General features: G+C 32.1%; 2 protein-coding genes across 9 annotated transcripts in view; one reads left to right on the top strand and one right to left on the bottom strand.

Moving 5' to 3' along the window:
- Positions 1–6,683, top strand: part of LOC107455471 (Caseinolytic protease chaperone subunit) — a 38,828-nt gene extending 32,145 nt beyond the window's left edge. For all 8 annotated transcript variants that reach the window (XM_016073075.3, XM_016073050.3, XM_071183109.1 and 5 more), the window contains 3 exons: positions 287–586; positions 4,340–4,432; positions 6,386–6,683. In XM_016073075.3, coding sequence (XP_015928561.1) covers positions 287–586; positions 4,340–4,432; positions 6,386–6,562 — 570 coding nt within the window. In that variant the 3' untranslated portion in view covers positions 6,563–6,683. The remainder of the gene's footprint in view (positions 1–286; positions 587–4,339; positions 4,433–6,385) is intronic.
- A 2,949-nt stretch (positions 6,684–9,632) lies between these two features.
- Positions 9,633–27,469, bottom strand: part of LOC107455506 (SEC14-like protein 2) — a gene marked incomplete in the record, with an annotated part of 58,739 nt that continues 40,902 nt past the window's right edge. The window contains 6 exon segments of the mRNA XM_071183110.1: positions 9,633–9,883; positions 11,734–12,031; positions 12,879–12,985; positions 18,783–18,869; positions 21,213–21,293; positions 24,240–24,318. Of these exon segments, the coding sequence (XP_071039211.1) occupies positions 9,795–9,883; positions 11,734–12,031; positions 12,879–12,985; positions 18,783–18,869; positions 21,213–21,293; positions 24,240–24,318 (741 nt within the window).

Raw genomic sequence — 27,469 nt, 5'->3', positions numbered from 1 at the left:
CAATTCATTATTTTTATCTTGAGTTCGTTTAAATTTACATAAATATTAGATCATACATACAGATGCATTTAATTGGCTAAATTTATTTTGACATTTTTGTGAACTTCTGTTTATACATTTTTCTATGTCTCTTAATCTATTATTTCAAACACAAATGTGTATATAAAATAATGAATAGCATAGAATTTTAAACACTTGTTTAAAATTCTAAAAATTAAATTATGTGTTTTAAACGTAAATGTGTGTTCAATTCTAAACTTTAATAGCTTTAAACATTTTATTTCAGTACTTAGGATTCGGTGCCCCTACATTTCAATCCCCTGGCAGGAGGGCTGCATATAATGCAGGGTTGGCGAACAATTCAAATAAAGAGAACGCCGCAGAAGAAAATGCTGAGAAAGATACATTGCTGCGTCTTGTTGAATCTAGAGATCTGATTGAATTTGGGATGATACCAGAATTTGTTGGCCGATTTCCTGTAGTCGTCCCACTTCATAGCTTAGATGAGAAAATGCTGGTGCAAATTTTGACAGAGCCGAAAAATGCTTTAGTTCCCCAATTCAAAATGCTTTTTACTATGGACAAGGTAAGCTACCCCCCTTTTTTTTTCATTTTTACTGTGATATGTTGATTTATTGAACAATATTTAGAGAAGAACATTACTGTATAATTTTTTTTAAAAAGAAATTATTCTTGATATTTTTACATAAATTTTGCAGCTGGTCCATTGAAGAAGATTTTCATTAAAGTAAATCTCATAACATGATTTATATTCACAGGAATTGAAATATGCTTATGATGCATTGAACTATGTTTAAAGACTGGTTCCATTTGTATACTTGTCTTTAAGCAATGTTTTCTGAAAAAAAAAATTTTTTTTTTACTTGCAGATTCTATAAATCTTTTTCATTGGATTTAATTGTAACTTTCACAGCATGCTTATAAATTATGTGGTTTAGTTACACATAGAGACTTCTGGTGGCTGAGTGGTAACAGTTCGTGCTCCCATGCCACAGGTCCTGGGTTCGATCCTTGGGCCGGGCAAGGTTGACTCAACCTTCCATCCCTTCAGTGGGTCAATAAATGAGTACCAAGCATGCTTGGGAACTAAACACTGGGGGGTTCCGCGTTCGGCTGACCACCTGACCGGAACATTTGCTTCTGCACCTCAGAGCCCAAGGTCAAGAAAACTGAGATGGGCACAGTAAACCTTGGCCCACTATGGGTTGTTGCGCCACTGAGATTAGTTTTTAGTTACACATAGAGCTTTTTTTAAAAAAATATTGTTTTAACTTTTTATAAATAAATGTTTAATAGAAGCAATTTTTGTCCAATATCATGCTACGCTGTTTTATTTAAGTATTTTTGTTTTAAAAGTTTTTGTTTTACCTTTTGTAGTGATATGTTGGTTTATTAAATAATATTTAAGAAGAACATTACTGTGGAATTTTTGTAAAATTGATTTTATTATTTTTAGCTATACACAAAGAATATTTTCATAAAAGTTGTAATGCATATAAAAAAGAACTATATCGAATATTTTATATTGACAGGTATATATAATATTGATAGAAAAAAAAATTCTGAACTTTAACAGCATTTCTTCAAAATAATTTGCACACTTAATAACCCTTTTAATTTTTCCACATTTAATTAGTTACTTAACAGCGTACCTATGACTATTGCATTTTTTTGTACAATTTGTACAAAAAAAAGGAAAAAAAAATTAGTCTGTATTTATGACATACAATTAGTTGCATTAATCCTATACGAAATTGAGTTAGTTCTTGAATATGGTATATTCAGATGTGTCTAAGATCTAACATTATTGACCATACTGTTATTTAGTTTTCATTATTTGTTTTTAACTATGTTTTTAAATTTATTTTGAAACTTGTTAAATACTGTGAAATCATTATGTTCGTTATTTTAATTACTTAGCAATCCATACAATAACTTCAAAGAACTTGTTCTTTTTCTGTGAAATGTTTGAAGCTTATCTTTTTTTTTTAATTAAGAATTTGAAAAAAATTAGCTTAGACCTTTTTTATTTTATTTTTAAAGTAAAACTTATTTAAGGAAATATATTACAATATTGTAAATTTATTGGCGGAAGTCAGTAGGAATCATTGAAAGTCGTATTTGAAAAACCTAGATTAGCTGGTACCCTGTTTAAAATGATTTTATTTTATTAACTTTTTTCTTATCATTAGCCAGGAGTGATTGTATTCTGGATATACTCTGGAATTTCATGTTTTTCATATCATCTTTTTAGGTCTAGAAACTATTAGGAGCAGATCATGAGATTTTCCTGTGAATTTCTCGGAATTAAACTTATTTCAAAACCATTGATTTGAGGACTTACGTGAATCAAAACGTATAATACGACGAAATATTCACTGAGTTAAACTATCTTTAATTTTAATTTTGAAGCTTTTGCTAAATTGCGTTAGCAAAACGTTTTTATTCATGTGATTCTACCANAAATACTATATTGCAACTTTTATTGCTATTTTTATCCCTTTCTTCATACAATGGATTTTTTGATGAATTTTGTATCATTAATAATTTTAAAATCATTAATTTAAAAATGCATTCCTAATTTTTTTTAGAAATAAGTCTTTCTTAAATACACAAGTGGGCGACCTATGTGCTAAAATACAAACTAAGGCAAAACAACGTTAAAGAGCACAAAAATATTTATAAAATACAGACATCTGTTTCGGATGCTCAAAGGGCAACCTTCATGTTAAAGGGCAACGTTAAAGGTTGCCCTTTAACGTTGTTTTGCCTTAGTTTGTATTTTAGCACAAAGGTCGCCCACTTTTGTATTTATCGCAATTTGTATTTATGTTTTTTTTAAAATCAATATCGTGATTCATAACCACATGTTTTTAAACTTCAATATCATGATTCGTATTTACGCGAGTTTGAAATCCAATGTTATTCATATTCAAGCATTTGTAGTATCAAGCCTTGATTATCGCATTTATATGTGATTTAAAAGTCACACACATTGATTTGTATTAATGCGATCTAAAAATCCAATATCGCGATTTGTGTCTTCGCTTTCTTAAAATTCAATATTACGATTCATATTCACACGATTTTAAAATCCAACATCGCTATTCTTGTAGTAACTAAGTTTTTTTCTTAAATTAGTTACTAAAAAGGTGTGATATTCTACAATGGTAGCTAATTTAAATACAAATCTTAATTCAAAAAATTATATCAAACCCATATACTTTATAAATTGATATCAAATGTTTGCCCCAAAAATTTCCAGAGTTTTTCTTTTTGGCTCACAATTACCCTTGATTAGCTGCTATTTATTAACATTCTGAAAGCATCTTCAAAGCCTAATAATCCTTTTATATAAGGGTTTGGTAAAAATAAAATTCAATAGTCACATGAATTAATTACTGTTTAATATTTATAATTAAATGTTTCATTTTTATTCATTTTTTGTATAACTATAAAACATAAATTTGTACTTTTGTTTCATTTAATAAAGTAATTCTTAATATTTCACTTCTCTGACTTATGTGAAAAATATGTGCTATGCGAATAAAAAAATCCAAATATTTTTTTCTTAATTTCATTTAGTATGTTGAAAAAGTTGGATGTGGCATACATAATTTATTTTTCTTCTTATGTGGCACTCTCTCAAAAAACATATTTTAGAAGCATCTTCAAAAACTAATAATCCCATTATATAGGATTTGGTAAAAACCAAATTTATTAATCATATTAATCAATTAATGACTGTTAAATAATTATTTATAATTAAATGTTTTATTTTATTTATTTTCAGTATAACTATAAAACATAAATTTGTAATTTTTTTTATATTTAATAAAGAACTTAGTAAATTTTCACTTCTCTGACTTACATGAAAAGTGCTATTTAAATAAAAAAGTTAGATAAATAATATTTTTTCTTAATTTTAATTAGCATTTTGAACAAGTTGGATGAGCATGCATAATTATTTTCTCTCTCCTTAAGTGGCCCTCTCTCAAAAAAGTTGGCCACCCTCTTTTCATTATGTAATGTTAGTGTTTGATGAAGTATTTCCCAACCGGGTCTTATGTGGTTCTGTCTTGTTTTCAATTTGGTCTTTTGGTAATGAAACAATTTATTTATCACTAATATTCATTCCAGATTTTTAGCTTTTTCCAGCTTTTGAGAAACATTCTTTTCAACCATGAATTACAATTAGATTGATTTTTATAAAAATAATTGTACTTTACCTTTTTCTCTTCGCTATACTTCTAATTTTATGTAGTATTATACACTAACTTACTGTATTGTTATGTGATATCTATTCTTAATTTTCAAGGTGGAATTGACATTTACTGATGACTCCATGAAAACTATTGCTAATTTGGCTATGGATAAGAAAACAGGTGCTCGTGGACTGAGAGCAATCATGGTGTGTATTATTTGCAAATATAAATCGTAATTAAGTTTTTTTAACAATTAACAGTCATTTTGCCTAGTGAAGAAAACATGTTTTTAAGAATTTTTTAAAAAAAAATTATTATGATAAAATCATTTAACCAGACTGCTACAAATTTATCTGTAACTAAAATTTAGCTTTTATTTTTTCAATTTCATACGAATAGTAGTATTAATTTCCTAAAGTTTCCACTTATTTTGTTAATTTTATATGTATAATCCTTAAATAAATAATTGCAAGAAGTTGATGCGGTAAGATATTACTTTATTAAAAACTTCATTTGATTAATATACAAATTGGGAATAACACTCAACATGTTCCAAGCACTCAAAAATAGGCTCCCATTTTCACGACTTGCCAGACGTGAATAAGGAGAAGCAAAAGTGATTTGATTTATAAAATGTAAAGTTGCCAACAAAAAAGGGAAGAAACAAAACTAGAAAAATCAGAATTATCGAAAGAAAAAAAAGGGAAAACAAAACAAGAAAAACCCTTGTGGCCGAGAGGGGCAAAATCAAGATACAATGCATTACGTCGTGGTGTTAAATAAGTGTCGTGAACAAGATAATCAGCATTTGTATGAATGAAACAAGATTCCAGGGCATCAAGATGAGCTGATGTGACTAGGATGAAAATATTTGTGGCATTGTCGAAATTGAATTTATGCCCAAGAATCAGACAATGAGCAGCAGATAATGATTTCTCATATTATTGATAATGTACCTATCTATCATGTTCCTTAGGTTAAAATTTTAAAGGACGTCTAGTTTGTTCGAAGTAGCCAAGGTCACACTGACAAGGAATATGGTAAGTGCCGCAGCGACTATCAAAACTGATAGAATCTTATAGATAAATTTGTTAGCCTGTCTAAAAGTAACTTTAAAACCAAAATGAGACAGAATAATTTTAATAACGAACAAAAGAAAGATTCTCTGTAAGGATTAGAGAAAGTGAGGTTTTTGTCTAGTGAATTTAGCAAGAGCTAAATCGAAAGGTTAAATCCACGATTAGCAGCGAGTGAGCATAGGAAGTTAAGTTAGGAGTTTAAAGAGGAAGGAGCCTGTACCCCATGCTACAAACGTGCTCACTATTAAACGCATATCCTTTCACTCTTTAACTTCCAACAAAATCTATACTGTTTACAATTCCCATGATTTTGTTTCCCTACTAGCACATCTTTTCTCTTCCAACAAAACTGTGCTCTCTCTTGATGTTTCTCCTTTCATTATTGTCCCAATTTCTAGTGCTATTCATTGTTTAAAACTATGGTTGCAAGAATTTCACTTATCTTTTATTGAAATTGAAGATATTATCTCCCTTTTCAATTTCATTCTTCAGTAAACTGCTTATTAATTCAATGGTAAATTCTATAGACAAATTGAGAGTTTTATCAATTGGCTATGCCCTTTTGTTCTCATTTTTTGTGACATATTCATGCATTATTTTGATGGAAATTTTTTTTAATTGTTCAAAGTGTCATAGTGGAAGAGCTATGTTTATGACATGTTTGTCTAAGTATGTTTGTGGTTTTTCTAATTTTGTTTCTCACCTTTATTTTTCAATTTTCACTTGCTATTTTATAATTCAAATCACTTTTGTTTCTTCTCATTTACGTCTGATAAGTCTTAAAAAAGTGTCCCTATTTTTGAGCGCTTGAAACATCTCTACAGTTATTTCCAATTTGAAGTGAATGAATTTTTTAGTCAAATAATGCATAATACTACTTAGATATTTTTTGTCTGATGAAGTTTGTTCTTGATTCAGATTAGCAGAATTTTTTTTTCTTTCTGCTACTGAAGTTTTTCTTATTTTAGTTTTATGCATAGATTCTAATTATTATTATTTTTATATGTTAATAAAGTTTTGTCCTTTATTTTGTTGATTTCATTACCGCCAGTAATAAACAAAAAATGTCTCTTTTAACAGGAAAATATTTTACTCGAAGCTATGTTTGAAATTCCTGGATCTGATATTGTTACTGTACACATAACTAGTGATGTGGTTTTGGGAAAATGTCCTCCTATCTTTGTAAGAAGCGTAAAGCAGGAAAAGTGTTGTGACACCGAAACAAGGGAGGATTTTGAACGAGCCGCTAACCCTTGAATGTAAAAATTTTAGGCAAAATAAGGTAAAAAATAAACATTAAATAAAACTTTTATGTAACTATACGAAGTAAATATCTGATTGTCATCAAATTTAGGTAATAAAAGTATTTTCTATTTTATATGTCTTTGTTTTGATTCGTTTATGAATTGAGGGATGTATGTTGTTATTTGTTCAAATATTTAGGGCTGTTGTTTGTTTATTAATTCAGGGATATAATAAAATTTTAGTCTTTTAAGTTGTTTTGTTGTTTCTTGGTAATGATAACACCTTCTTAGCAAATCAGTTAACACAGATGAATGCCGTTATTCCTGAATCGATTATTTTCATAAAACAAAAAGAAAAGAAATACACCTCTGATAGAGAAATAATTTTCTACTTAATGGCTTAAAAACTTTTGTCAATTTGTTGTGTTAATTTTTATTTGTAGGTAAATTGACTCTATGTTGTTAGCAGTAAATATTAATTGCTATGACTTCTTTAAAAACTATCATTAAGTGAACTTTATTTACTAATTTGGCTAATGAAGCCTTCAATGAAAAGAAGTAATAAAACAAGGGAAATCATGTTAGATTGACATTAAAAGGAATGGAGAAAGGCTCTGGCCGACAAAAGGCTGTCACGCCATTAGAAGAAGAAATCACATTAATGCTCTGCTCTACTCACCCACCAGATAGGCTTTATTACCCCTAAGGTCTACTAGGCTTTATTACCCCTAAGGTCTACTAGGCTTTAGGCTCCAATTTTTTTAAAGACAAACCCATAACATAAATATTTTTTGGTGGTGAATCTTGTTAATCCTTTGACTTAGATGAGACACTAGTGTCTTTGTATGCTTTAATTATAAACGAGCAATGTATTTTGTAATTTATTAATTATAAAAAACAGTCTATTAGTTACTAAAAAATATCTTAGATTCTCAGAATTATATTTGTACTAAAATATAAAATCCAAAAAAAAGTAATTTTAGACTTTTTTTTTTATCATTCCCATTCTAGCATTTATCTATAACTTATTTTGTACATTAAAGAAATTTCAATGATGAATAACTGTTTCTCTTAGGTCTTAATATTGGTGGTGTAAATAAGAGCAAATGTGAAAAATTATTCTTTGGAATTTAGCCGTGTTTGGAAGATTTTACTTTGAGTGCAGAAAAACAAAATCACCGTTTCATCCTATACTTCATAACCATAAATTATTAAAATGCTAAATGTTTTTTTTAATCGTTTTTGACCTAAATTAATACAAAATAATAAAAAAAATATTATGGCTAATAAAAATTCTGCACCAAAGGATTAAAGTGTGTAAAAATAAATTTATGAAAAATGTAGGCATAGAGGGTTAGGTTGTTGTTGTAGTTCATTTACTATCGCACTAGAGCTGCACAATGGGCTATTGGCGACGGTCTGGGAAACATCCCTGAGGATGATCCAAAGACATGCCACCACAATTTTGATCCTCTGCAAAGGGGATTGCACCCGGACGACCTGCGCGCGAAATCGAGCACTTTACGATTGAACAGTTTAACGAGGACCAATACCGCACACCCTCGATCCTTACGCAGACTGATCCAAGTGGTCACCCACCCGCACACTGACCGCAGCCAGTGATGCGTGACTTAGGTGATCAGCTGGAAACTGTGTCTTAACGATCAGTCCACTGCGGGACTTGGGGTCAGGAGGTGATGGATAAAAACTTTGTAATTGTATTCAGGGAAACTTGTTAAGTCGACCACCTCTGTCAGTAAATCAAATAAAACTAACTAAAGAAATTAAAATTTCCCATTATTAAATGGACAACTGTATAATTTTTCAAGAGTAGAAATCTATTCCTTTTAGCTGTTATTTGTCCTTTTATAGTTTGTCTAAGCTAAGAACTCCTCCCTCCACAAAGTCTGAGGCCGTCTGGTGCTATGGAAACAAACAATAAAAGTGCATTTTAGGGAGGTTAGCTATAGGACTCACACAATAGAACGAAGAAAGAGATTCCCTTTCTCTCCTCGACCAGGGCCGAAATCACTGCAAAACAGTGACTCTGCACCCCTACTTGAAATAGTCATACCTCGTAATCATAGTCACTGCCACAGGTTCAGACGAATGTCTGGGGGAGTTCTTATTTTAGACAAACTATATATGTCACTGGACAGATCCAGGGCTGGATTACCCATTAGACTAGACTGGGCCATGGCCTGGGGCCCCCTTAAAATAATGAATTTTCAAATTTTTTCAAAATGTTATGATTATTTTTTAGTTCTAATTTAATAAAATAAAGTAAAATTTAATTTACTATTATTTATTTTAATTTTAAATATGCTTTCTTAAATGAAGATATACATAACTNGCTTAATTGATTTACCACCTCTGCCAGTTAATCAAATAAAACTAGTTTAAGAAATTAAATGGATAACTGTATAATTTTTCAAGAGTAGAAATCTATTCCCTTTAGCTGTGATGTGTCCTTTTATAGTTTGTCTAAGCTAAGAACTCCTCCCGCCACAAAGTCTGAGGTCATCTGGTGCTATGGAAACAAACAAGAAAAGTGCATTTTGGGGAGGGTAGCTTATAGGATTCACACAGTAGACTGATTCCCTTTCTCTCGCCGAGCAGAGCCGAAACCACTCCAAAACAGTGACTCTGCACCCTTACTTGAAATAATCATACCTCGTTATCATAGTCACTGCCACAGGTCCAGACGAATGTCTGGGGGAGTTCTTATTTTAGACAAACTATATATGTCACTGGACAGATCCAGGGCTGGATTACCCATTAGACTAGACTGGGCCATGGCCTGGGGCCCCCTTAAAATAATGAATTTTCAAATTTTTTCAAAATGTTATGATTATTTTTTAGTTCTAATTTAATAAAATAAAGTAAAATTTAATTTACTATTATTTATTTTAATTTTAAATATGCTTTCTTAAATGAAGATATATATAACTACTTTTATATTTGAATAAATAAAAAATATACGAGAAAAAAATTTAATCTAAGGGCCCCAAAAATTTGAATGGCTTAGGTGTACGCTTAATCTGGCCCTGGACAGATCTTCCAGAAGAAAATATCCAATTTATTAACTCATTTGCTGAAAGTTCTCTTTTTTAATTTGAATATAGAACAGACTTAAAAGCATCACATCTAAGCAAAAAAATCTTTTTGTTATTAATCCATTGATACCTTAAAATGTTTATAAAATGGATTAATAAACGTTAAACCTATATCTGTTATTGTCTTTCTCATTCTGTGGTTGGTAGAATAATTTTTATCCTGTAATATATCTCTTTCGTATAAAACCAGCTGTAAGTGTTGTCAAAAATAAGAACGTCTGAAAGAAAACAATATTTTTTTTAGGAATATAGTTTGGTAATAAATATATATATTTTACACTTTGTAACAGTTAACTGATTTATAATATTTTGATTAAAAATTTTGTTAATTATAAATACAGTATAGTATAGTTAGTTTAATTACAAATAGCTTATTTTCTAAAAGAAGATGCGACACTAAATTACTTAAGTGATTTTTGAGAAGTTATTTAATTTTTTTGAGCAATGAATAGTAAGTCGCAATGGCAATCGTTGCTATGACGGCAGTATGTTATAAAAATTATTCTTGGTATAGTGAGCGATAATAAACTTTTACTATATGTGTTTGTTGTATGTTTCGGCTGCATGTGTGCAACATACATCATGGGTTTATACCTCAAACTGGGTAGAAAAATCATTTAAAAGCGCAATGCATTGTGGAAGGTGAAAATATCTGTAATACATTCACATACAAGGGAGCAGAAAAAAAGAGAGGAGGTTCTAGATTTGGAACTGGTGTTCCTATGTGACGCTTTAACCGCTTTCATGATTATCCCGAGAAAACTCGGGCATAATTTGTCAGTACGTTTTGTTTAATCACGTTTTTACTCGGCCTGAAGAAAAAAAAAAAATAATAATAATCTGCTGTGATTGGAAGATTGCCAAGTTTTGTTTGGGAGCTATGCTGTTGGATTGTGGAGTTGCACAAGTGCGTTATGTGCGATTGTATATACGATGCTGAATTTATGTAGAAAAAAATCGTAAAAAAAATTGCTTATCACTTTTCCGGTGTTTGGAAAGTATCACTTTGTGTTGTCCCTTGTTTTAAAAACTATCTTGCAAAGACTAATATTTAACTTTTTTTATTTGCCCGAAATAACTTGGGATAGTATACTGATGGTAAATGTAATGTTTTTTACACATAAAAAAATTTAAATTTCAACAGTAGGCCGGGATATGCTGGTCGGTAGGGCGTTGGGCTCATGTCCGAGAGTTCGTGGTTTCGAACCCCGCTGGCCGAGTGACTGATGCACGTTAAAATTCTGTCGAGTCGCAAAGTCCTGCATGTTCCCATAACAAATCAATACCTCTGGGGGTACTGGATTGAAGATCAATCGTTCTCTGATTCATGTCAAAATTGCGATCTGTGGATGTATGAATGGGTTCGCCTCATAAACAGGTGTGACATATGGTGTGGCAGAAGTCGAATTCTTGGCCATAGATGGCGCCACTGAAAAGCAAGAATTGCACTCTCTGACTTAAATTTGCTCGGTTTCACCAAGCAGGCTTGCCCATGTGGCATTAGAACCAACCACCAACCAAAATTTCAACTTAAAACCCGTGTATTATATTTTGTTTTAGTTTGTTGTACTTCTTAAAGAAATGAAAAAAGAAAAAAAAAGTATGTTGATTTTTTCCATTTACAAAAAAAAAAACTTGGTAAGGGAAGTGGTTTAAGTGTTATAGTAGTAGTAGTACTTCATTTTCGTCGCACTAGAGCTGAACAATGAGCTATTGGCGACGGTCTGAAAAACATCCCTGAGGATGATTTGAAAACATGATATCACAATTTTCATCCTCTGTAGAGGGGAAAGCTCTCGTTTTCGGTAGCTCGACGACCTGCACGCGAAGTTGAGCTCTTTACGGTAGAACAGTTTAAAGAGGATCGATACTGCGCACCCTCGGTCCCTGCGAGGTCAGATTAAAGTGATCACCCACTCACTGACCGCTGCCAGTGATGATTGACTTCAATGATCCACTGGGAATCGCGCCTGATGATCAGCCTGACGATCAGTGTGTGTAAGCAAGGGGACAACTGTGTGTCACAATCGCGACTTTTGACATGAAAGTGAAGGAAAATAGAACTTACAAGAACCAGATTTTTCGCAAGCATGCAATCCCATTTCTGGCGCCCAGGTAGTTTCAATCCTTTTCTTACAAATCAATTCAATGAACTCGCCAGCATCAGTTTGAAAATAAACTCCAAATCCGATGTCTTTGTTAGTTGTTTCGAATTCCCACATCAAAGCGGAGCCTGGCACTTCAACATTTACTACGATTTCGACTTGCGAGTTTCTCAATACACAAAGGTATTCTACGTTATCTTCCTGCTTAATTGATTTCTTGGAGAGATAGTATTGAGTCGGTATTGTACCTCCATGGCATATCTAAAATTACAAGAAGTGGTTATTAATTTCCAAAATTGATCTTATAACTTCTGAAAATATTTTGTAAGGTTCATACCTATTGAATAAGTTTCTAAGTTACTTTCACCTTCCTCAAAGTACCTACCACTCGGATGTTTTAAAAACAGCTTTTAACTTTCTCGCTGCGTATCCCACGATTTCCACGGGTAACGTAGAATTAGCGAAATTTGCGCAATCCGCGATTTCTGTGAGAAAGCATTTTTTTACGTCTATTTAACTAACCAACTTTTTCTCTAAGTCTTTTCTTGTTAATGGTTCCATTTCGGCTTTTTTGTGATGTTTAATTTATTCAGGTCTTGATTAACAGATGATTTTTGAATAGAAGCGCAATTTTTGAACTTCTTTTGATTTAAAAAAAAAAAAAGAAAAAAGCAGCGAGAGGTTTTAAGTTTTCGTTTGGAACATTCTTTCACATTGACGGTGAATTGAAATTGGAAATAACCATTTAAAAAAACTAAAAAGAAAAAAAAAATTCTGCCAGATTTAGCACATGAGAAATTTTAAACTAAATCTATTATCATATTCAATTGTAATACATGTAATGTAAAAATATAAAATTATTCTAAATAAATACTTAAAGAATAACTTATTCAACACTGCTTAGCTGTAACTTAAGACTACCTAACAAAATGAATCTAAATAAATACGTAACATACAACTAATTATTTAACACTACTTAAAGTATTACTTAAGGCAACCTAACAAAATAAATTATTATAGATGTCCATAGTGTTGCCAATTTAGGAAGAGAAATACCAGCGTTTTTTGGTGGTACGTACGAGAAATAAATATATAAAAGCATACTCACAAATGTTTTACAGAGAGGATCACCATCCGGGTCGGTTCTATTTCCCCCAAGGAATGCTGGCAAGACATCGGCATCTATTGTCTCCAATAACGTCTCCTTTACTTTCTCTGAAATGTGATATTGTTTTTTCTGAGCTTTAATTTTAAACTGTAATTTTTCTTTAATTTCAAGTTTTTATTTTAAACTATCTATCATGCTTGAAAGAATTATCTGTATTTCAAACTTGACAAAGGATTTAAGGTTGTTTTTCGAAGGCTTCATCGTCATACGAAATGATTGTTTTTTGCTAATAACATGCCATTTTCATAACTGCTGTGAGTTTGCAACAGTTACTGATGACTGTTAGGACAAGTTTAGCCTATCTAAAGCTATCTATGCTAATTCTGAAAATGGCGCAAAACGTCTCTATAGAGAAAAGCCACAGTTTTATGGATATTAAAAGAATTTGTGGCCCTAATTTTTTAATATTTAAAAATGCTACATTATCTGGGCTCTTAAAAAATTGTAAAAACTGAAAATAAGGATGTGATTTTGATAATTTTCATCTTCAATTTTTAAAAAGTTAACTTTTAAAATGTTTAAATTATTCATCTGTTCTAAAGCCCAGAAAGTTCTTCACGGCAAGATTATAGTTAAAAAGGAGATAATAGTTTAAAATCATCGTTTTGCTTCAAATGTAAGACACTTATGCTGCTTTTTTTTGGGGGGGGGGGGCAACTGAGTTTCAAAACCAGACCACACTCTTGGAAATATGGTAGTGAGGAGAGCTCTCCAAAGTTTGGACCACAGTCAGTTAATTTTACTTTTTGCGTATTTCGCTATGTCTCGCGAACTTCTGAAGCGAATTGAAAATTTTTTGCACACAATTGTAAAATGCGTTTATCCAAAATTAAGTCCATGCAAAAATTTATTTTTCGTAATTTTTTTAAATTTTTTTTATTATTTTATTTAATAATGGTCTGAAATATTTTGAATTGTTAAGTATACAAATTTTGCATCATTTTAAAGAATACAACTTTACATGGAAAAATAAAAAATCGGAGCAAAATCGGTGGAATAGTTCTAGAGAAATTAAATTTGAAAACAAAATCAGATATTTAATATTTGATTCTTCAGAAATTATTCGACTGAATTTGCTCAAAATTTGTAATTTACCATGTAAAATTATGTTCTTTAAAATTATGTAAAAATTTTATACCTTACAATTCGAAACTTTTTCGACCATTATTAAATAGAATAATAATAAATATTTACTAAAAATATTTTTTTGCATAGAATTACTTTTGGGCAAACGAATTTTATAATTGTGTGCAAAAATTTTTCAATCAGTTTTTGAAATGTAGTGAAATACACAAAAAGTAAAATTAACATTAAGGGGTTCAATCTTTGGAGAGGTCCTAACCGAACTATTGGGACCATATTTCCCAGATTGCGGCTACCCTCTATATTTTTGGAGTCAGAAATCTGTATCCGTCGAAAAAAAGGTATGTTTATTCCGAGAAAGTGCGTTTTTGTGCCCGATTTCGTAACTTAAGATATTTTCTGCGCTTATTAATTACTTAATTAGTATATTTGAGGTCATCCCTTCGAACCATTAAGATAGAGTCCTAGAACGTGAAAATCCGATCATTAGATCAAAAGTTATTCAGGAGGTTTTTTTTTTTTTTGCGCACAGTTAAAAAAAAGTTATAACAGGGGGTCGCGTAAAGGTAGCAACAGACATTTAGGGAGCACATTATGAGATAAAACTTGCATAGGAACCCATGCTCCGAAAAGTCGTCTTCATCCTATTATGACCTATTCGGACGCACGCGAAGAGAAAAATAGACCAAAAATGCTATTAAAAAAACTGTAGCTTGTAGGGAGAAACTGATTGCAGATTTGAAATCTAAGATCTGTTAAAAAAATCGCACGCCAAAAAAAAAAAACAAAAAAAATATCCTATGTAATTCTCAGTTTCAGCATATATTATGAAGCCAAACAATTTAGCTTTAGTGTAACTTCCCAAGCATTGATAAAAAAAAAAATGGATCAGAAATGTTTTTTATTTTCACAAATTAGACTTCTCTTTATTTATTGACATTTTGCGCCATTTTCACATTTAGTATAGAGTACGTTGGCTACGCATGGGTAAATCTTACCCGAACAGTTATAAATAACTGTTTTCAGTAGGTAGGGGGTCTACGCTATTACCTAATATAATTAAAGTAAAATAGTTTATGAGTTTTTAATATTAAATATAATTCTTTTTTAATATTTCAGGCTCCATGAGCTCATACTACAAACCCTATTAATCCAATCCCTACTATTCCTAATAATTATAATAATAATTCATATAAATTATTCCTAATCTACCAAATGGCTATCGCTTTCCTACTATTGATCTAATTACATGAGAAACAATTTCGAAACCTGGTAAAATCAAAATATATACTTCAGGATGACAAAAAAATCAAAACAAATGCTGAAATAAAATAGGTTTACCCCCTCCTGCAGGATCAAAAAATGAAGTATTAAGATTACGATCGGTTAATAATATAGTATTAGCACCTGGGCCCCATGAGTCCTGAAAATGGAGGGGGGGGGGCTTGGAATAATATTAATAAAAAAAAACGGAATAAAAAAGTAGAATATAATAATAATAAAACAAAAAGAAAAATCTTACATAGAGTTTTAAATTCTTTTTATGTCATGTAAACAGTTTGTTATTAACAACCGAATATGATCTTAAATTTTTTTCTTTTATTCTAAGAAAACTTATACTTTATTGATCTAACTCTTCGTTATTAAATCCATTTTATTCTTCATAATATGTTTTGCTTCAGCCAAATAACTACTAGTTATAAAATTATACTTTCTAATAATATTAGAAAATCGATATTTATGCACTTTTAATGTGCTTAAGTCGTAGATTGGATACATCCATTAGCTAGATACTGTAGCTCTCTAGCTAGTCAAGAAGAGGGGGAATGAATAATGCTTACGTAAGATACAAATTTTTGTTTTCCAAGAAAAAAAAATCAACTGCAAATTCCACAAATATAAAAATAAATGAAATAAAATAAAAAGAATATAATGACAAAGGAGGGAAAATTATGATAGCATTACGATCACTGGTTATCCATTAATTGAATGTTTTTTTCTTCTTCTTCTGGATAGACTTTCATAAACGTCACATTATTTCACGTCATGTGTTACAAAAACTGCATCAAATGGTGTTCGTATTTTAGCCTTCCGATGGGCTGGATTGGTTTAAAATTTCAGACAATATATATATACAATTTTTAAACTTTTGACGCCGATGGGACTACGGTGTCCCATTTATATATTTTTTTTCTGACACCCTAATTACGAGCAAAAAACAACATATTTTGGTGTTTTTTAATTCTAAAAACAGTCTAACTGTAACTAAAAAAAATCAATTAGATTATCGGAATTATATTTGTTCTAAAATATAAAATGAAAAAGAATTTTTTCCCATTCACATTTACAAATTTATCAGCAATTAATTTTATAAATAAAAGAAATTTCAATGTTGAATAACTGTCTCTCTTAGATCTAAATAACGTAAATAAGTGCAAATCTAAAAATATTATTGTCGAAAGTTAGCTGTGTCTGGTAGATTTTATCTAGATCAGAAAAGGACACCAGCCTTTCAGGCTATATTTCGTAACCATAGATTATTAAAATGATAATATTTGTAGCATATTTTGACTTAAATTAATTCAAAATAATGAGAAAAACCATAAAAAATGTGTTCAATAAGAATTCTGCGTCGAAAGGTTAAGACGTCACAAATTTCTTATTTTTTGTTCAGTATTCATATTTACATTAAAATCGCCGGTTAAGACAGTAATTATGAATAAGTTAATTGTAAAAAGAACCTAAAATATCTTAAATTAATAGTAGGGTAAACTAACCAGTGAAGGAACACTTAAGCTTCGCTTGCCTTTCAAAAAATCATATTAATTTCAAAATTCATAATTTTAGTTAAATGACAGTGTCAACATATATGCTACTAATTGCAAATTATGTAAAAACAGTGTAGAGAACTTACATAATATTGTTTTAAAGTTTTGGAGGTTCAAATAACAAGTAGTTGGAAGACCACGTGAAGGAACAGCTCTTACCAGTGAAGGAACACAAAATTTCCCAGTAAAGGAACACTTAATTTTGGTTATTTTTTAATGCTCTTTATGAATTTATATGCCATACAAATATCTAAAAACAAGCCTATTCTTGAAATTATAACCTACAAATACTTGGAAAATGTTAACTTTCTTTTGTAATCATGAATTGAAAAGTGAAGTGTCAACATATTAATTAACACATACTTTTCATTTACTGGGAAATCTATGCCCAGTAAAGGAACATGCCTGTTCCCTCACTGGTTAGAAGTTGTTTTTCGTCTTTTTTGATACTTTTGATGCGGAACATCACTAAAGGTACAAGAAAAATAAAGTTTTTCTTTCATTTTGATTAACTTAGAAAAAAAAACCAGTAAAAGAACACTTGTTCCTTCACTGGTTTTTCATCGTTTGGTGACCCAGTGAATAAACACCCCCTTATCTCAGTAATTTATTATGCTATGATGCTTGAAAAAAATAAAACGTAACTTCAGTAACTATATTTTGAATTCTCTTTTTCACAGTGAGAAAAATAAAACTATTATATGCAATTAATTCCACTTCAAACATATAAATACAAACACTCACCTTATAATTTTTTCAAAGAAACAAGGTGTTTCTGAAATAATAACAAATTCAAAATTTTTTCCAGAGAAGTCTATGTGACCAGGTAATCCAAAACATTGCTAGATGACTTCCTATTGTTTGGTAGTAAGCTATTGTTACCAATCAATCTAAAGAAAATCTTTCAAATTCTTATGTTTAATCAATATACAGGGTGTCTATAAAAGAACTCCGGGGTTTTAAAAATTCATATCTCACTAACTATAAAAGATAGCAAAATTTAGTCGATTTCTCTGAAAAGAGTAGCTCAAAAAGTTTTACTCATACCAATTGGGAATGTTTGTATCAACTGTTGGCGACGCTGCAGGGCGTTGACCTTGAAATGACGTCGCGAAATTTGAAATGATGGCGACTCCGCAACAAAAGGCTCAATGTGTTATTTGGCTCATAGAAACGAAGTCTTTAGTTACCGTACAAAGTGCAGAGAAAATTCGTGATGTTCAACATCTCAGGGAACGAATAGTCAATTGTGTGGCAACCGTCACCCCAGACATGCTCGCCAGGACATGGGAAGAGGTAGAATACCGTTTAGACGTCTGCCGTGCCACTAACGGGGCTCATATAGAACTTTACTAAGTGTTAAAAAAACTTGAAAATGTAAGCTTTTCAGTCATGTATAAAACATGTATGTATGTTTTTTATTTCATTAAAATATTTTGCCTCAAAACCCCGGAGTTCTTTTATAGACACCCTGTATATGAAATGTTCCTTCACTGGGTAGTGTTCCTTCACTGGTTGGTTTACCCTATGTTAAAACATTAAAAATAAGCGCTGGTGAAAATAAAAAAAAAACTCAGGGGCTATAAAGAAACAATCAACTTTAAGAAGTTTCAAAATTATCGTTTGCTTTTTATTTTATTTGATTTTGTGCTATTTTTCTTTAATTAATGCTTATGTCAGCCCAATTTTTTGTAATTCTAACGATTCTTTTTTTCTTATTATAGTGAAGTTGATCTAGTCAGTCGAAAAGCATGTGCACATGAAAAACTAAGAACACTCATTTTCCCAATGGGAAAATATCTTTTTGAGGAGAAAACACAATTTTCTGTGAGCCTTTATCTTGTTTACGATTTGCCTACTGAAAGTGAAATGAGACTGTTCAACTATATAACAGCAGACGCAATATTTGAACGGGTCAGAAAGCTAAACTTACCTGGTCCAACAATCTGAATTTTTTTTAAGAGGTCAGATGAAATAACTATCTTCACAATAGCAAACAAGACTGAAAAATACGAGGGGGCTGTAAAGATATGAAATGTTTCAATTTTATCATATTTTCATCAGAGTGTTTAAATTTCAAGCTTTAATGTTATTTTAGCTAAGAATGGAAATGAATGAAATTATCCATCAATCAAAGGATTATCAATGGATAATGCACAAAGAAAAGGGTGTTCTATAAACACCTTCCTTACTATAATACTTCAGAAGTTTTGTCAAAAGTGAAGAATAAAAACATACCGTCTAAGATAACGCATAGATGTGATTATAAAACTACACATTTCTTTGCTACTTATAAAGTAAAAAACTATGAATGCTTTAAACATAAATAAAATCGCTAACATTACTTATGTTTTCGGCCATTGAATGTCGGCCTCATTTCACTACTTATAAAACTGAATTAGTGTTTACTTCGTGCTGCGACTAATTTGATGTTGAGCCGGGATAGCCTGGTTGGCGGGGAGCTGGACTTACGCTCATGAGAATGGGAGTTCGAATCCAGCCGGCCAAAGACTCTCCGTGTAGTAAAGGGTGACTGCTGCACGTTAAATTTGTGGCATCACCAGTGGCGTACGCAAGGGAGGGGTTTAGGGGTTTAAACTCCCCCCTTGAGCTCAGACAAAATGGCAAAAATGAAAATTTTAGTAGAAATTATGCGGGCTATTATTTTTTAAGACTATATATTTTTATTTGCCTTATGCCTACATTTTTTCTCACGGTATTTCTCAGAATACTGAAAAAACATTTACTATAATAGGGTTGTACTTTTGAAACCAAATTCACGTGATAATGTTACGCACTGGTTCCTTTCTGTCCTGCCAGTCGCGATAGTTTTCGAGACTGGCTGGCAGTCGCGAGGTCTTTACGCGATGATTCTGGAATCCTAGAATAATGTAAATAATTTACTTTTCTTTTATCTTCAATTGTTTCTATTATTATGTATCAAATTGCGATTTTATTGTTATGTATAACCCAGACTAGAATTATGATTTTCAACTATTGTACATTCTGAGATTTAACTTACTGTTAATGCAGCAACCCCCTTTCCATCCTCCAACTTATTTTTCTATTGCGATGAAAGAGCAGATATCCAACACTGGATAGGTACTCTGATAAAACTAGAATAGTTAGTTAGTGGAGTTAGTTAGTCGGGCTAAGAGTTATCCTGCCGCTTGTCTTTTGGAGCTTGTCGCTAAATCTGTTTTGTCTTAACAAAAAGTTCATTCAATTGCAGAACCCGTCGTCGCCACTATTTCGACTAGTGAAGAAATCAGTAACAATACCATTGGTGATACTGTGCTCGTTGAAGTTATTCATTCCAGCTTGAAACTTTGAGATCGTAACATAGCGGATATTTCTGCTCCAATATATACATATATATATTTGCTGTTCTTGGATCTTTAGGATGTCAAAACGCAAGAATTTAACAATTTTTAATTACTTTGAGAAAAAATCACGACCTGAAATTAGTGAGGTGACAGCACCTAGTACCAGTGTAAGTTTTTCTGTTGTACGGAAATGTGATACTTCCGTTGAAGAAAACGTTTGTAGCATAACAAAATCTGATGAATGTGAAAGTGGCCCTCAAAGTGTTACTTCCCACCCATATGACATTGGACTTTTTTCAGAAGATATTACATTATGTTCTTAAACTTAAAAAATCAAATCAAAATTTAACTAAACAATGTTGTCTAAATAAAAAGTCAAAATTGTTTAGCTGTCTAAATTAGGGAAATAATAGTGCTTTATTACATACTCGAATTTCTTTCAGTAGTTCCAGCAAATTATGAACACCCCCTTTGAAAACATTCTGCGTACGCCACTGGGCATCACAAAGTCCTCCATGTTCCCATAATAAATTTTACCTCTGGGTGAACTGTATTGAAGATTGATCGTTCTCTGGTTCAGGCCAAAATTTCGATTTGAGGATGAATGAATGATGCATGAATGAGTCTGTCCTAAGAAACTGGTGTGACGTATGGGTGTGGCAGAAGTCGAATTCTTAGCCATACATGGCTCCACTGGAAAACAATAACACTCTCATTCCCTTTGCCTTAATGGCCGACGTCAACAACAACAACTAATTTCAAGTGGCGTCATCTAACAACAAAAAATTAAACCCTTTTGCTCTCTCGTTATATTGTGCTTATCTTAGGTTGGACTATTGCTCAGCTATAAATTTGCGGTTTCCTTAATCTCCTATAAGCCGTTCAAATAAAGCGTTCCGTTTAAAAAAAATAAATTGTATTTCTGTTTTTCTTTTTTATTCCAATATTTCGTTTTATAACGATTAATTTTGGATATTTATAGCATAATTATTATTTAATTAACAGCTATTCCTTAATGAAACAGTTATAAAATTTACCGTTGATTACGTATACTGTTTTCATACGTTCTGGGAAGTTGTTTTGAAACATAGTGATCCATTCCATTACTATTTCCAGACCTAAAAACAAAGGAAATAAATGTAGATTTGAGTTATAGTCTTTGTAAGATAGAATAAGCACCTCAAGGTTACGATAGTTCCCTACTCTCCACGCGTTACCACTCTCCTTTACCATGGTTTCAGCAACTCTTGCATTTTCCTCATTCCAGTTTATTCCATTTTCTTGCTGAAACGTACTGCCTTGGGGGTAAAGCAAGATTTGCCGAAATCATGGTAACGGCGAAGAAGGAAAGGGGAAAGGGTGTATTCTTGAAGCGTTTGTTCTATTTACAAAATATGTAATTACCTATTTACTTTTTTTATGATATTTAATTTAAATTTTAATATTCTAAAGGTCAAACTATGTTAAATTTATCAGTCTTATCTTCAATTAATTTAAATGTTGAAAGAGTAAATTTTTTTTAAAAATTGCTTAACCTCTTTTCTAAATTTTTTCTGCTTTATTAGCAAATTTATTTATTTATTTTTTTTATATTCACATACTGAAATCATTTATTCCTTCTTACAATAATGATCCTTGTAATTTAATAGTTCACTGCCAGTTATTTATGAGCTATCGAATCATTAAAATTTATCGAATGAATCAAATTATAAATGAAGCTCTCGATTCAACATAATGATTAGACATATTTTCACATTGTTCCAGAGAGTTCTTTTGAAACCATTTTTGGCGAAAAACACTATTCTGTCTCCATGTTGGCTAGGAACCTTCAACCTTTCACGTCATACCTACTAGATAATATGTAAACGAGTTCCGAAATTCGACCACAAATTCCAATTAGTGATAAAAAACATCAAGATGATGAAAATGGGGCCGAATATCATCGCGTTGAGAGTGCGAAAATGGCAAAAAACTCAAGCTGGGTCTGATTCTAGATGATACGGAAGGTGGGAGATAGTTGAGGTTTACCCTATCTAAATTAAGCCTTCTATGTTGCCTTTGTACATTATGCCCTCCAGATGTGTAATCATCTCGATGCAACATACCCAATGAGGTGTATTGGATGCGATGGCTTCCACGCTCACCAGATCTTAATTCTTAAGGCCTTTTCTTATGGGGTAGTCTTAAATCATTAGTTTATGAGAAGCCTGTGGACACGGAATGATCTCATAGTGTAGATTTTCTTCTCTTCGGCAAACATCACAAGCACACCTCGTATATTCAAAAGCGTAGAAGTGTCATTTTTACATCGTTGTAGATTGTGCAATAACATAAGCAGGCGCCATTTAAAATAACTCTTGTAATAATTAAACAAATCAATATTTTAGTAGTTCGGAAAATTGTAGTGTCTTTTGCAGTTGTTACCCAGCATGACTTTGAAGCCTGTAAGTGTTTTCTAAATTTTCACCATAATGTGGTTTGCAACCCTATATGTCATGGTAAGTTCCTCTCCCCGTAATTCCTTTTATGACTCTTCTGAACATTTTGAAACACCCTGTATAAACAATATAGGCAAAGAAATTGGTTAGAACATGAAGGATAGCAATTAACTTTAGTGTAGTTTCTTTTTAGTAAATTTTTTTAACATGTTTTGTTAAAAATTGAAATAAAAATAGAGTGGAATAAAATTATTTTGATGCTATCTGAAATATAGATGCTGAAACATATCTTTAGTACTACAAAAAGTTAAGCTTATAATTGCCGATTTACCATTATAAGCTTATATTTAACGATTTACCATAATAAGCTTATAATTAGTGGAGTAGTGGGTAAAATTTTCGCTTATGAAAGCTTTCGTTGCTCTTCGTGGTAAAAGCTCTGTGTCTGATCGGATACACTTTCTTCGATCGTGCCGTCGGTAATTCGTTCACACTAAGTTAATGTCTCTGCGTTTACAGGGTTGAAATTAGGGCAGTAGGGAAGGGTGGTGCGGTGGCAGTGTGATTACTGCCACAAATAGCCGTTTGAATTAAATTGTAGAGGTGTAGGGCCAGTCACTATTGTCTTTGGATGAGCAGTGGTGGCTCAGGGGATAGCGCGCTCGCCATCCAATCAGGTGACGGGTTCGAATCCCAGGGATGGCTGGTAGCTACGAATTCTACACACGGCTCGCAATGACCACAGTGCTGACGTAACACTGTCATAAAATATCCTCAGTGGTAGACGGATCATGGGAGTCCTCTTGCCGTCAGGCTAACCGTGGGAGGTTTTCGTAGTTTTAATCTCCATGTAACGCGAATGCGGGTGAGTTCCATCAAAAAGTCCTCCAAGAAGGCAAATTTCTCCCAATAATTGATCCAGGCATTCCCTTGTCTTTTGGATTGGGTTTAAAATTACGAGGCTACGGAGTTGGAGTTTTAGTGCGATGTCAACAACTGGAAACAAAGCCGAAAGTCAAGGGCCTATTACAAACATTAAAATTTGTGCAACTGGGTACCTGCAGGCGACGTCCAGTCTGGGTTTCATACCTTATTGGTTGCTGATGTCGTACAATTCGTTAATGACATGAACATACAAGAGCTGTTACAACGTCTAAAAAAATGCATCGATTGATTTAGCTATTATGTGAGAAAATCGACGTTACTGTGAATGACCGAAATTGGTGGTTGTTGACTTCCACCGGTGAATGTTGACAATCACATAGTTACTTTAGTGAATGTCCAAAATATATATACTAGGTCTAGTTAAGTGTCACTGCCGGGTATAGATTTGCTCGGTACCCCAAGCGCTGATGTTTCTCCTAATCTATCCTCAGCAGATATCAAAATGGATTAATATGAAATCAGGTATAACAAATATTTTGGACATTCACCGAAGGGACTATGCGATTCTTGACATTCCCCGGTGAAAGTCGCCATTCTCTTGATTTCGATCATTCACGGTAGCAGCATGTACTCATTCTTTAAAAAGATATGATTAATATAGGAAATACACGAATTTTTCAAAAGAAAAAAAATATTCCCTTTACAAATTGCTGATTCAATTGTTCCTGAATGCTTGCTTACTTTTTTTGTGCGTCGCTTTTGCAATTGTCATTCCAACCATATCATAAATATAAACTATCCGTGAAATGAATTCTCCAGTCTAAAATATAAACGGAGAACATTTAAAATTAGCTTTTACTATAAGTTTCATTTTAAAAAGTTTATAGGGAGATTTCGCACTTTTGCCTTAGCTTCCGTAAGCTCCAGTACGTAACATTTGACCAACTGCACACGATCGCTTTTATTTTAGATGCTACCTATCTTTACGTTATGTTGGCGTGATTAACGCTACAAAGACAAAGCTACAAGCACTCTGTTTAGGGATGATTAATCACGTAAAGCAGTGTTTCCCAAAGTTTGGTACGCGTACCCCCAGGAGTACGGAAACAGTTTAAAGGGGGTACGCGTTCTTATGCGAAATATCTTGCAACAAACGAAAATTTCAAAAAATTTCATTTAAAAACAAAGCTAGCCATGAAAATTTACGATTACGTATTTTTCTATTGGCTATTGTTTGCAGAGTAAACAGTTAATAATTAGTGGTGTCAACAGCTAGTTGTGATTTTTAACTTTTGTGCAAATTTTTTTATAGTAAAAAATAAATGTATTTTTTAATTAGTGGTACACAGTGTTACGAAAAATTTAGAAAGGGTACACAAAAGTCATAAGTTTGGGAAACACTGACGCAAAGCTAAGCACGGATGGCGCTAAGGGTTAAAATTTGTTGTAAGACTTCCGGTTATTTCCAATTGATTTTTATGCCTTAACTTGAAAACGGGCGCCCATCAAATCTCATTATACTTGTAGTGTTTACAATCAAACGAGTTTTTTTTAAATTTAAATTTCAACTAAACAAACAACATAACAATTTGGAAGACTCATCAAGCATGCTATGTCCTGCTAGATGCAACCCAAAAATAGTTAATGGGCATATTTTACACAAAAATACAGCCAAATAAGGGATATTTGGATCAAAACATGGCAAACCTTATACACTTTATTTACGTTGTGATATTAATTTTTTGAAATTTATTTTAGGCTCATAACCATTTAGAATTTATAAATTACAAGAAACTCTTATGAATGGTAAAATTACGTGCAAATTTAAACATAAATCACATTAATAAAACTTCTTAGAATATTAAGCCTGTTCACACATTGCCTCGTAAGCATAACATAAGCGGAGAGATACACCGGAAGTTTTCTAAATTTCTCACAGTTTCAGGAAGCTTGTTATTGTTTATATTCAATCAACCATCCATAGCTGTTAAAAGTTGTTGTCTGTTTAAGCCTACCTTCGAACTTAAAACAGAGATATGGAATGCGAATTAGAAGAAATACAATGATGAAATTTATAAATTAATCGTGTGATGTTACAACAATTGGTTGATTCAGTAAAAAAAAAAAAAAAAAAAAAAATTGGTTCCGCAGGACTGATCGTTAAGACACGGTTCCCAGCAGATCACCGAAGTCAAGCATCACTGGCTGCGGTCAGTGTGCGGGTGGGTGACCACTTGGATCAGTCTGCGTAGGGACCGAGGGTGTGCGGTATTGGTCCTCGTTAAACTGTGCTACCGTAAAGTGCTCGACTTCGCGCGCAGGTCGTCGGGCTACCGAAGCGGGGGTGCCATCCCCTCCGCAGAGGATCAAAATTGTGATGGCATGTCTTCGTATCATCAGATGTTTCCCAGACCGTCGCCAATAGCCCACTGTGCAGCTCTAGTGCGACGTAAATTAACAACAACAACAACAGTAAAAAAATTATTTTATTGGTATTTGTTTTCGCCCATTGTAAATGTTTAATTTGATTTTTTAGTCACAGTTAAAACGATATTCCACGTTAGCGTTTTTAACTTACGAAATCATGTATTTTCACTTATATACGTTTGATAACTTTTCATGGGCGCATACGCATTTAACCAGAATTGACGCATGCGCAATTACTTAAGATCTTATGTACGGGAGGTAACGTAAATTTGCGAAATCTCCCTATTCACTGAAACTAACTGAATATTAAATATAATATTAATTAAAAAAGTACATTGCACTATTGGTTTTCCGACAGCAGATATATAAATATTAATTTTGATAGATATTAAACTCATGAGTGTATTTCTGAAAATTCGCAATAATTTCATAATGTGAACTGTATCGAGAATTGATATACTGATTTCGAAAATTTTTACTTTTGCAAAATCAATGGTTCTCCAAAATACTAAAATTTTTAGGGGAGTAAGTTGTAGTTGTTTTTATAACTTTGTAATAGGGTTACCTATATTTCGCAACTTTTTAAAAGTTTTTGCGCCCATCTCCTGTATTGCTTCAATCCACAAATAAATGACGTGTGCAAAATTTTAGCTCAATCGGACAACATATTAAATTTAAAAAAAATACAAATTTTTAAAAATGAATAACTCAGAAATTATACAACCGATTTCATTCAAATTCTGAATTTTGTCTTAAAATTATGCAAACATTTTTATAACTTACAATTCAAGTTTTTTTCCGATTATTACTGAATAAAGTATTAAATAATTATTAAAAAAATTTCTTACAAGGCATTGTATTAGGAGTAATAAATTTTATATTTGTGTGCAAAAGTTTTTTGATTCGCTTGATAAGTTCTCGAGATATAGCGAAGCACGCAAAACGTGAAATTAACATTAAGGGATTCAAATTTTCCACTGCTTTCCTGCATAAACTATAGGACCCTATTTTTCAGATTGTGGCCTCCTCTTTTATGGGTCAAAAATCCAAAATCGTCGAAAAAAAGGCATGTTCAAAGAAAATGCTTAATATAACGGCCTCCTCCATATTTTATGGGTCAAAAATTCACAATCGTCGAAAAAAAAGGCATGTTCAAAGAAAATGAGTGCTATTGCGGCCTCTTCCATATTTTATGGGTCAAAAATCCGAAATCGTCGAAAAAAACGCACGTTCAAAGAAAATGCTTAATATAACAACTTCCTCCATATTTTATGGGTCAAAAATTCACAATCGCCGAAAAAAAAGGCATGTTTAAAGAAAATGCGTAATATAACGGCCTCCTCCATATTTTATGGGTCAAAAATTCAAAATCGTCGAAAAAAAGGCATGTTCAAAGAAAATGAGTGCTATTGCAGCTTCTCCCATATTTATGGGTCAAAAATCCAAAATCGTCGAAAAAAAAGGCACGTTCAAAGAAAATGCGTAGTATTAATAAGTAAATGTTTCTCAGTAAAATGTTTTTTTCTAAAAATTATTACCCTGAT

Source organism: Parasteatoda tepidariorum, chromosome 7 (assembly GCF_043381705.1).
Source record: "Parasteatoda tepidariorum isolate YZ-2023 chromosome 7, CAS_Ptep_4.0, whole genome shotgun sequence".
In the NCBI taxonomy this organism is placed as follows: Eukaryota; Metazoa; Arthropoda; class Arachnida; order Araneae; family Theridiidae; genus Parasteatoda; species Parasteatoda tepidariorum.
The sequence above is the reverse complement of the archived record's forward strand: the minus strand, read 5'-3'. Positions and strand labels throughout refer to the sequence as shown.